Here is a 13116-nt window from a genome sequence, read left to right as displayed (position 1 = left end):
CACTCTCTGTCTTCTCCCCCTCAACCACCCCTTTATCCATAGCAGCAATTTGCCTCCAATGCCACACTGCTCCAATTTGTGCAGCAGTCTTCCATGTGCAACAGTATCAAAAGCCTTTCTAAGATCCAAGTATATAATATCAAAGTTATTCCCTGCATCCAGTTCTTTCGTGACTGCATCATAGTAGCCAATCAAATTGGTCAGGCAAGACTTTCCCTTAAAAAAACCATGCTGTGTCCGAGCTATAACTGAAGTCTTGTCTAGATGATCCTGCAGTGCTTCTTTAACCAATGCCTCCATTAATTTTCCTGGAACAGAAGTTAAGTCTATAATTACAGGTCTATAATTACTTGTCAGCCTTTGATTCTCCTTTGTGAATTGGGGTCACATATGATGTCATTATGATGTCTCTTGTTTCTAAATTTTCATAAAGACATTGATGAGTGAGTATGGGGAAAACTGTCACAATATGCCAAAGATTTGAAGGTTGGGAGGATGGTTAATGACAAGAACCAGACTATGCTGTTTCAAAAGGATTTGAACCAGTTTATAGTATGTCTGAATCATAGCAACTAAGGTTTAAAATATTCTGAATGTACAGAATGGAAATCGCTTCCTAACCAATGTAAATTCAAGAGTAACTTACAGACTGAGATGGAAGGGAGGGGCATTTAAAGTGGTTTATCGCAAAAAGATTTAGAATTATAATAATTAAATATGAAGTCTACCATGCATATATATATGAGTGTAATTTATATATATATGAGTGTAATTTACTATATATGTATGTAATTTTGTTTCCTGAACAATTGAATTGCCCAGATTCCTCCTGTGGAACAATCTTCTACAGCTGGTGACCCATCCTTGGAATAATATGCATGGTGGTAGTAGCCATCCATCCACGTTGTGGTGAACTCCCCAACCCAAGTTACTGATTATTTTCCTGGATTTAATTTGGTCCAAAACATCAACTTATTTTCAGACACCCAATCTCATCTATCAAAATGCCAAATTTTTGCTTTATTTCAACACTTAGATCTCTCTCTCTCTCTCTCTCTCACACACACACACACACACACACACACACACACACACACACACACACACACACACACACACACACACACACACACACACACACACAAATAATTTGTAGTACTATTTTATTTTTATCCCATTAGAGAAGTTCCAAACACAGAGGCAAAACAATAAATCCCCCCCCTCCTGTGAGACTTCTGAATGGTCCCATGTGATCTGAACTGGACCTTTAGTATTCCCTTTGGCCATATGTTTGTTGTGTTTGTTTATGTGCATTTTAAATCTTTGTCTCACATATGTATACATGTATACATAGGTGAGACATAATATGTATACTATGTATACATTTACTTTTGAATAATATGTATACCATACTGCATTTACATTTATTTTTGTATATCATGTTTGCCGTAGTGTAATTATACAGTGGATTCCGGTTATTTGGGCCATTGGTTAATTGGGGCAGCCGTTTATTTGGGGAAAATCTGAAAAAACAGAACCCAATCGAGAAAATAGCCAGGGTTTACTTCGCTTAATTGGGACAACATGCTGTTTAATCGGGGCAGGAGACGGCAGCACTGGAGATTACCCTATGATTGTCTCCGACCGTACCACATGGTTCGGTTGGATTTCTAGAGGTCACAACCATAAAACAATAAAAACAATTAGCAGTCACCTGTTTATTATGCTTTTCCGTTAGTGCAATCTATCATAAACAGATAGTAAACTCGATCTTATTGAATTTGCAATAATACCGACAGCTGGAATTCTGTGGGTTATTATAGTGAAATGTGTTTACACTTCCATGGAATCTCCAATCATATAAAAAAATTAATTTTCAGAATCTTCTCTTCATTCCTATTTTTAAAGCTTTGTAACTTGTACTTCATTCTCACTTGCGCATATCGTGTTACTTGCAATTTGTGTGTGCCGTGTTCTTTGTTATTGATTGCTTATCTGTTTACTGTTTTAAATTTTAACCCCCACCCACAAATGTCAGTGAACAGAAATGTCAAACAGTTAGTATGTACATATTACAGTACGTATTAATTATTCCGATTTTCACATATCATTTAATTTTTTAATTGGTAAGGTAATAAAGGGTAAATTTGTGCTTAATATATCTTTACTTTTATAGCTTGTGGATAATATTCTCCTATTTTCGCTAATTAGAATCACTGTTTAATAGAATCAAAACTGAATTCATAAACGTGATCACAATGACCGGCGCTTACTACACATCGTATGTTGTTATTGTTTGTTTGTTATTTGGTTTTTAGGAGCATTAGCAACTAAGGCCATATTGATCCGGGATATGCGGTGGTCATTCCCTGACCTTTCTGCATCCTCTGTATTTGGTGGTGATGGGCTCGAAACCTGGTCTAATCAAGAAGCGTGTGCTACGCACTGCTGCTCCTTTCCACCTGGCTACAGAGGCGCCTTACACATCGTATAGTGAATGGTACTTTACTATAATAAGTCCATTTTAATGTGATTTGATTGTATAGTGAACCAATTGTAAAGCAGGGGTCCATTGTATTTTTAACTATTTATGTGAAACTTTGGATAATTGGGGCAGCCGCCTAATTGAGCCAAAATGCACTAGTGCCGATGTGTCCCAAATAACCAGAATCGATTGTATTTATTTTTGTATATTAAAGTATATACTGGGGAGATGGGAAGAAGGTCTGAAACATGCACAGATGAACATAACAAACATGTGGCTAAAGTTTGTTATGAACATAACAAACATGTGGCCAAAGAATCTGAATTGGCAGAGTATGCACTCGGGCATATAGCGATAGGAACTTTGCAGTAATAAAGGGAGAAAGAGACTTCAAAAGAAGAAAAATAAAAGAAGCTTTTTACATCAAGAAATTTAGCCAGGTTGTTTTAAGCAGAAATAAGAGGAGAAACATTGGAGAACTATAAAATGGCTTTCTAATAATAAAAGTATATAGGGATTAATGGAGTGTGTGGAGGAGGAGCTGTAGAATGCCAGACACTGAATTATGACATGACATGACATGACGTAAGCAGGCTGAGAAAGGCAAATCTGTAATCCTTGTTCTTACTCATTGCGCATGCCAACGAGTACCTGATAAAAGGTTTGTAACATGATGCTTATTTATTACAATTTTAATTAAATTTTTTATTTAAATTTATCATGGTGTGTAAAATGTTAGAACAGTTTAATTCTTGATGGATATCACCTGCAAAAAAAAATCTCATTTAAAGTCTTGAATAAGGAAAACAAACTTTTCCTCTATACTGATAATGTAGAAGTTGATAATGCAGAAAAATAATACTGATAATGCAGAGAAATAATACTGATAATGCAGAGAAGTAATTATGGCATGACTACAATCTACTGCATAAATAATCAGATTTGCTTCATCTATGATATGCTACTAAAACACTGGCTCAAATCGATAAAATGCCTTTATTAAACAAAAAATAAAAATACACATACTGACTCTATAAACTGTATATTAAAATAAAATTAAAATGAAATAAAATGGTATATAACAAGGATAAAATGTGATAAAATATAAAATTAAAAGTGCTAAAAAGATGTTTAAAATCACTAAAAAACCACTAAAGCAGGAGATTTTGGCAGCAGCAGCAGCCTCCTTCATCAGCAATAATAGTTGCTTGTTTGTTATTTGGTTTTTAGGAGCATTAGCAACTAAAGCCATATTGCTCCGGGGATATGCAGTGGTCATTCCCTGACTTTTCCGCATCCTCCGTATTTGGTGGTGACGGGCTCAGACCCCGGTCTAATAATAGTTGCAGGTTATTCGACAATCTATATATGCCCCAGCAGGTCGACGACATGAACTATGGCACCTGCACATGGTCCACTTCTTGTGTGTTAGAACTGGAAATGGAATGAACTCTAAACTGTTTGTCTCTCCTTAGTATAAGGGCTTCAAAGAGTTGATGAATGCAACAGCCCTTATCCCTATTAAGACTATAGTGTCCAGAAGAACACATAATTAAATTCTCTAGCAATTTCCGGTTCCAAAAGTCATGTGATCTATCCACAATCACGGCTTCTTTAGCTGTAATGCCATGCCCAGTTTCTCAGGCATGAACCCATGTAATTGGCTGTCTCGAAGGCCCTATCGTGTTCCCTCAGGCAATCACGCAGCCTACGTTTCATTTCCACCACATAACACTAGCCACAATCAGGACACTCAATTTCATATAGACCCCACTAGTGTCATTACCCGCAATAGGATCTCTGTTTGTGGACACTACTGTGTGCAGTCTCCGACCCAGCAGCTGCACACAGCGTATCTTACACGAACATAAAATATGGGAAATGGGTTCTGAAATGTCCGGATAGTAGGGAATGTATGCGGTGGCAACAGGTGTAAAAGCATCCCTGCAACTGCTACTCATATCTTTTAAACACCCTGTTGCTCTGGAGATAACCGCACGTTACTAGGTCAGCCATAATCCATTTAGTCTCATCGCTTCTCTCCTCAGATGAAGAGCAGTGGGACCCCACCCTTCCCATTAAGCCCTTAACCACACTATTTTTGTGGCAACTGGCCTGAGCAGTTTTAAAGTGTGTGTATTGGCCACGACACATAGGTTTTCTATAAACCTTAGTTTCGAGTGTCGGAATTCTCTGTACACACACACACACACACACACACACACACACACACACACACACACACACACACACACACACACACACACACACACCTAGGAATGGAAGGGCCTCCCCCCTGCTCTACCTTCAAGGTGAACTGAATATAGATATAGGGTGAATCGTTATTCAACTAATTAAGTACTTCTGTTTCATATCCCCCTTTGTATTACTGTGAACGTGTCATCAACATACATCTTCCACGCCCATAATGGGGGTGGACTAGGGCTCCCCAACATCCTGTCTTCGAACTCTTTCATGGCTAAATTGGCTATAATTGCACTGATAGGTGAACCCATGGCCACTCCACGGACCTGCTGGTACATAACATTTTGAAACAACACGGTAGTACTAGATAAACATAAACTAACACCTTCACAAATGTCTTCACCACTTAGGGCTGTCCAATCCTTACTCACACCCTCTTCTACCTCCTGAGCATGGACAAACTGCACAAACTTCCAGCTGTTTTATTGGTGTAATCTGACTGCCCCACTACGGGGGATACAAGTTCAGCCAAAAACCTGGATAGTGCATGAACACATTGTGTCATTTGTGGACTGCCCACAAATGACACAATGGCCCTGAGAGGTACCCCAGCCTTGTGCATTTTAGGCAGACCATAAAATCTAGGCAAATGACAGCCCGATGCACGCAACCTCCAGGAAAACTGGGCATGACATTACAGCTAAAGAAGCTGTGATCTTGGGTAGAGCACATGGCTTTTGGAACTGGAAATGGCTAGAGAGTTTAAGGATAAGTTCGTCTGGACGCTGTAGTCTTAATAGGGATAACGGCTGTCTCATTCATCCACTCTTTGAAGCCCTTATCCTAAGGAGAGACGAACAGAGTGACTCGTTCCATTTCCGGTTCCAATGCATGAGAAGTGGACCATGCACAGGTGCCATAGTTCATGTCATAGATCTGCTGGGGTGTATGTGTGTACATATATAGATTTTTGGATAACCTGCAACCATTATTGCTGATGAAGGCGGCTGCTGCTGCTGAAAGCGCCTGTTTTAGTGGTTTTAAACATATTTTTTTTAGCACTTTTAATTTTATATTTTATCGCATTTTATTCTTGTTATATACCATTTTATTTCATTTTAATTTTATTTTAATATGCAGTTTATAGATTCAGTATATGTATTTTATTTTAATTTTTTGTTTAATAAAGGCATTTTATCAATTTGAGTCAGTGTTTTGTTATTATTAGCCATAGAGAGAGAGAGAGAGAGAGAGAGAGAGAGAGAGAGAGAGAGAGAGAGAGAGAGAGAGAGAGAGAGAGAGAGAGAGAGAGAGAGAGGAATCACCAAGAAATAGAAGAATGATGATATCCAGCTCAGGACCCTGGGTGTGCCAAGCCCATACTCACCAGATGTGAGCCCCTGAACTTAGATGAATCATAGAGTTCCTGACTCCAGAGGCCTCATCAATGAAATAATCAGATTTATCTTACTGAGAACTAAAATTTACAGAAATTTGGTGAAATGGTTCCACAGCAATTCCAGTTTTAGCATTAGCATTAGCATTAGTAGAGGCATTTGATGCAAGAAAGCAAGCTTATGCAGCATCAGCCAAAAAAAAAAAAAAAAAAACCACTTCCACTTCACCCCTCTGTTCGTTCAAAATACCTGTCCAGCTGAGCCATAAACTTATTTAGGCTATCAACCTCCACCACAAGGGATGGAAGTCTGTTCCACCAACCAACCACCCGCTGGCTAAAGGCAAATTTCCGCACGTCTATCCTAAATCTGTCTTTCCTCAATTTGAATTTATGCCCTCTCAGGTGATTTTTCTGAGCTAGAGGAAGAATCCCATCAGCATTGAGCATGCTTAATCCATTCAAGGCTTTATACACCTCTATCAGATCACCTCGCTGGTGCCTAGTCTCCAGACACTGTAATTTGCAAAACTTAAGCCTTTCTTCGTAAGAGCACCCCTTTGTTCCATTCACTAATCTTGTTGCCCTTCTCTGTACTCGTTCCAGCAGCTCTATATCCTTCTTGAAATGAGGCTTCCAGACCTGTATACAGTACTCTAGGTGTGGCCTGACCATCGCCTTATACAATGGAATAATCACCTCCTTATCCCTGCTGGAAAAATTCCTGTATATCATTGACAATACTCCATGAGCTACTCTTGCCGCCCGTCTGCACTGCTCAGAGAACTTCATATCTGCCTGCACAACCACCCCCAGGTCCTTTTCATTCTCCACCACTGTCAGTGTAATACCACAGAGTTGATACGTTGCTCTGGGGTTGCTGTTTCCCATGTGTAGTACTTTACATTTGTCAATGTTAAACTTCATTTGCCACCTCTCATCCCATCTGCTCAACCTTTCCAGATTCTGTTGCAGCAGCATAGTGTCAGTAGTGTCCTTGACAACCCTGCCAACCTTTGTATCGTCTGCAAACTTGGACATTAAGCCCAATATACCATCATCAATATCATTTATAAATACAGAAAACAATAATGGACTGAGCCCTGAGGGACTCCACTAATAACATCAGTCCACAATGAGCAGTGTCCATTGATTACCACTCTCTGTCTTCTCCCCCTCAACCACCCCTTTATCCATAGCAGCAATTTGCCTCCAATGTCACACTGCTCCAATTTGTGTAGCAGTCTTCCATGTGCAACAGTATCAAAAGCCTTTATAAGATCCAAGTATATAATATCAAAGTTATTCCCTGCATCCAGTTCTTTTGTGACTGCATCATAGTATCCAATCAAGTTGGTCAGGCAAGACTTCCCCTTAACAAAACCATGCTGTGTCTGAGCTATAACTGAAGTCTTGTCTAAATGATCCTGCAGTGCTTCTTTAACCAGTGCCTCCATTAATTTTCCTGGAACAGAAGTTAAGCTCACAGGTCTATAATTACTTGTGTCAGCCTTTGATCCTCCTTTGTGAATTGGGGTCACATTTGCACATTTCCAGTCTATGGGTACCTCCCCTGAGTCCAAGGAAGCTCTCATAATTTATATTCAAAGAAGCAAATATTATCATTTCCTTAAAACATGTAGGTAGTTGCTACTACGCTACCTATGATAAAAATCTCATGAAATAAGAAAGACTTTATTATATAACTTACACCGATGAACTCTACATACTCTTGATGATTTGTACTTGTAGGTACAAAATACTGACCACTCGGGGAAAGCCTAGGAGGGAAAAAAAAGTCTGATTTTAACAAAGTTTTACTAATTCAGGAAATACATATATAAAGTTATTATAATCACGCTATTTTACTCAGATCAGGGCTGTAGTTAAGGGGTATACCAGGCTCAGCCTCCCCTTAAAAAAATTCAAGCCTCTAAACCCTGCAGTATCAGTGCTACACCTATGAGGTGTAACTAAAAAATTATGAGCTGGAGTTAATTGTTAGCTGAAGATAAAACTATGAGTCCTTGTACCTCCCTAAATATAGAAAAATTTTAACATAGTATGGCTTTTGAATTTTTACGCATTATTTTCCCCATGACTATACCAGAAGTGCACCCAGCAGGTACAACCCCCATCATGTTTGATTACTTATAACTCATATAACTCATATAAGTAGAACAAAAGTAATTACAGTATTATCCCTAGTAACACTAGCATGCAAAACTGATTGTTACTGAATCTACAAATCTTGGGATTATGTGTTTGCTTCTAGTTCAAGTTACATATAAAATTTTCCTATTCTAATGATTATGAATGGTTCTAATGGTGGTAAATAATATATTTTTGAAAGATCTGTTTAAAGTTCATTTTAAAACACGGAAGGTGATATTCACTTGGGATAGAGAGTTAGCAATATATGTAATATTCAAATTTTACAGAGTGCCAAATTTGTAAAATGGGAGAGAATAATCATATCTAACATATATATTTTTTAAAACTATTTATACATATAATAAGCAGAAATACACGTGCATGTTTTACATTTTGTGCATTTAACAGTTTTTAAACTGGAAAATGGAATAGGCTAACAGCATCATCTTTATAGTACATGCTTAAAACATTTTTTTAATTTTCAAAGCAAAATTAACATTTAAAATTTTTTTTTTAGAAATTAAAAGGTGCAAACAACAAAGAATATTTTAAATATTTAATATAGTTAGGGATGGATGCTATGTGGTTGTTTTCCATTAAGGTTATTATTATATTAATACCACTCTTATACCATGTGAAATTAATAATATAGTTTATTAGGCTGTTCGTGACGTTTCAGGTATCTTACCGATACCAACATCAGACCATGCTGCTAACAGACTCCTCCTGCTGATTCTCCCAGAATCAGCAAGCGGACATGCACACAGATTTCTAGCAGCATCGGCAACAGGAGTCTGTCAGCAGCATGGTCTGATGATGGGTATCGGTACGATACTCGAAACATCACTTTAATGTATAGTAATGTAGGCGAACAGCTAATAAAACTATATTATTAATTTCACATGGTATAAGAGTGGTTATTTATATAATAATAGCCTTCATTTAAATATTTAATTTTTTATTAAAAATTTACAAACAATAAGTATTGCAAACAATTAAGAAAATATGAAAGATGAAATATTGGTATACTCCAGGCAGAATTCAAAAAAACCTACAAACTTTTTTCTGAATTTAAAAAGAAAGCTTACACCTGCCAGAAGTAGTGTGCCTGATGCCAAAATATATTGAAACAGATTGTGGAAATAATCCAGCAGCCAAGGGGTGGGTGGGTGGGTGTGTGTGTGTGTGTGTGAGAGCAAAACACAATAATACCTGCCTTTGTTTCATAAATATTTGTTGCTTATTGTTTTATTTAGTTTATAATGCATTTCTTTTATACTTTGTTTTTCTACATCCAACAATTTCTGAACTTTGCTCTAGCTTCATCCAGTCACCCATTTTTCTATTGTGTGAATTTTTTTAAAAATTAGTTTATTAAATTGGATTGTTTAATATTAGTTTATTACAGTTTATTACAAAGGTTTCAAGGTCTTTACCAAAATGATTTTAAACTTCAAACTTTAAAAGTAAAGAAGTCTTGAATACAAACACACAGCATGGCAGAAAGAGGTACAAGAAGTGTTACTAATGGATTTTACTGAAAACAGATAATTCAATTACTGTGATCTGACAGCATGGCCATCCTGATCCCTCTCCCTCTAGCTTTCTGCAGAGGCAGGGTCTACCAAGAAAGCATTACTACTCTCACAGATCTGAAAAACAGGAGAAGCCATGGAAAAAATGGGTGAAGTGTACTGTACAAAATAACATAAAATAAACTGTTATATTGAACAACTGTTCAGTATGACAGTTTATTTATGATACCATGTATGCACTAGTGTCTGAAAGTTAACAAACAAGCATAAAATATGAAATATAAGTAATGATGGTCATAATCAAGACATCATAATTGATTATTTCAATTATGGTCAATCATTCCGTTATCTGATTATACTAATATTCTTCGAATGGTTAGTATTAGGAGTAGCAAATGATGCAAGGAAGCGAATTATTATATAGTACAGCCAAAAAAAAAAAAAATAATAAATACTCAAACTACTCATTACGGCAAAACCAAATGGTAGTTTGTTCCAACAGTTAAATACTTTCTAGGTGAAAGCAGAAAGCAAATTTTCACATTTCTCCTGTAACCATCCATTTTCAATTTAAGTTTATGTTTCCTAAAGTAAGTGATCCGAGAAAGAGTACAGATGTTATCAGCATTTTACTCAATCCATGTGAAGCCATCAGAATTTAATCTGATTAAATTCTTACAGTTTCACAGGTGTCTGGTTTTCAACATAGCAAGTTATACAGCTTGAAAGAGCACCCTTTTGTGTCCTTGAGTAATCTAGTTGCTCTTCTCTGCACCCATTCCAAGAGATCCACATCCTTCTTAAAACAAAGCTTCCTGATCTGTATGCAGTACTCAGGATGAGGAAAAACCACTGCCTGATAAATGGAATAACAACCTGGTTATTCCATGGCTGACAGTAGCTTAAAAAAAAAAAATTTAAATAAATAAATAAATTAGGCAGATGGAATGAGAAGCAGCAATTGAAGTTTATCACTGACAAAAACACCACGATCTATCTTAGCAGTTCATCTGCACTGCTCAAAGAACTTCACATTTGACTGCACAAATATCCCAGGTATTTTTCATTCTCTACTATCTTCAGTGTGGTATACACAGTTAACCTGAGATTACTGCTACCCATATTAGTACTTCATTTATCAATGTTAAACTTCATTTGCCACTTCTCAGTCCATTGCTTATATTTTTAGATCCTGCTGCAGTGGCATACTCTGATTACTGTCATTAACCAACCTGCCAACTATTTATCATCTGCAAATTTAGACATTAAGCCTGATATGTCTTCATCAGTATCATTAATAAATATTAATCAATATTATTAATGAAAACAACAATCGGCCAACACTGAATACTGGAGGTGGGATCCACTAATAAAATTAGTCTAAGAAGAGCAGTATTCATTTATAAACACCCTCTGTTTTCTGCCATTCAACCATTCCTTCATCCACACCAGTAACTGGCAGCTAATGCCATACTAGTCCAATTTGTAGCAGTCTTTCATGTAGAACAGTGTCAAAAGTTTTACTTAAATCTAAGTATATGATGCCAAAATTATTTTTTCATCCGCCTACTTTCTTACTGGACCATTGCAGCTAACCAGATTGGTAAGACAATATTTCCCCTTAATAATCCATGCTGTGATTTCTGTATAACTACATTATTTCTTTAACTAATGACTCCACTACTTTTCCTGGAACAGCTGTCACCGTTACATTTCTATAATTACTCACTTCACCCACTTATTGTGAATTGGATATATACATTAGCACATCTCCGGTCAATAGGAACCTTCCCTGAATCCAAAAATGCCCTCATAATTATGGCTAAAAGCTTGGTGACCTCTTTCCTTCCTCCCTAAATATATAAGTGGACAGATCCCATTGTCCCATTTACTCTAGCTTCAACAATTTCTCTTCCATTTTATTCTCACAAAATCATTTAGCTCCCATTTATAACTTGGTGTACTACTGGTACTTCTAAAGTGAATGCAGATGCAAAATTTTTTTCAGACTGTCAGCAAGCTGAGCAGAATTGCAAATAGTTAAGACATTCATATCTAGTAGGCTAATGTGATTCAGTCCTTTGCCTTTTAGAAGGGAACTTCTAGCATTAGCATAATAAAATAATTCTTTGCTACATTTCTTTGCATTCTTAGCCAAAGACCTTTCATAATCTGCCTTAACACATTTAATCCCCTTAGTGACTTGATTGCAGAATAGTTTCTAGTTACTACAGGTTTATATGTCTCTCACTAATTTATAATCATCCCATGCATTCTTCTTCACTGCCACTAGTCTCACCAGTACATGTGACATCTGTTTGGGTATAATCCTTGAACAATATCTCTTAGTTGTATAAAAAGCTTATTAGCTTTGATGTTTACTTCCCTGAATGCTTTCCATTTAAAATTTAGTAACATCATCAGCTGGTCAGTTGTTCAAATTCCAAGAAAGAAACTTAAAACTGTCATCCTCCCCTTGAACCTTGACAGTAGTTATAATATATTTCAGTAAATCCCACATTGATATATCATGATTACTGTCACCTAATGGTTCATTTATTTGTAGATTCTTAATGCATACAGTGTCACTGCTGATAAAGAGATGAAGAGGATTGCTTTCTCTCTTTGCCTCTATAACATTCTGGTGCAGAAAAGTGATTCAGCAGATCCAAGGATCTGCCTTTGTGTGACCAGCCTACAAATTATAGTCAATACATGGGGAATTCTAGTGTTTTAATTCTGGTAATAGGTACCTTGAAAGTTTGAATTACATAGGTTGGCAGGGCTAGTTAGATAATTTTATTATCTATAATAGCTTATAGCTTTTATTATGTTATAACATAATTTATAACTTTACAAATATGTAATGGTATAGTGTAATGCATACAATGTAAATGTCATAGTGTAATGCATATAACGTAAATGTCATAGTGTAATGCATATAACATAAATGTCATAGCGTAATGCATATAACGTAAATGTCATAGCGTAATGCATATAACGTAAATGTCATATAATGTAAACTCGATAGCATAATACATATAACTTAAACTTGATAGTGGAGATATATTCTTGCTACATAACTGATGCATTACACTAGTGCTATTAGCACACTTATGTATATTATTTTAGAGTACTATTCTCAATTATACTGAATTTAAATGGAAATCATGCTCCAGACTACAACAGCAAAGCAATGGGCTCAAAGTAGTGGGAGTGCTGTGGTTCGAGAGAGAGAGAGAGAATGGAAGCGATCGATTAGAAATTGTGCAATGTTCGCAGACCTTTCATTATTAGTAAAGGCATACGATGCAAGAAAGCAAGCTTATGCAGCATCAGAA

At 36.6% G+C, this 13116-nt stretch overlaps 1 protein-coding gene across 1 annotated transcript in view; it reads right to left on the bottom strand.

The window, feature by feature from the left end:
* Positions 1-13116, bottom strand: part of LOC150086891 (dynein axonemal heavy chain 7-like) — a 1233418-nt gene that overhangs the window by 147133 nt on the left and 1073169 nt on the right. The window contains exon 56 of the mRNA XM_090372313.1: positions 7798-7867. Coding sequence (XP_090228439.1) covers positions 7798-7867 — 70 coding nt within the window. The remainder of the gene's footprint in view (positions 1-7797; positions 7868-13116) is intronic.

The sequence above is a fragment of the Mastigoproctus giganteus genome, chromosome 4 (assembly GCF_048544385.1).
Source record: "Mastigoproctus giganteus isolate SK-2022 chromosome 4, ASM4854438v1, whole genome shotgun sequence".
In the NCBI taxonomy this organism is placed as follows: Eukaryota; Metazoa; Arthropoda; class Arachnida; order Uropygi; family Thelyphonidae; genus Mastigoproctus; species Mastigoproctus giganteus.
This window is presented reverse-complemented; position numbering and strand designations above follow the sequence as displayed.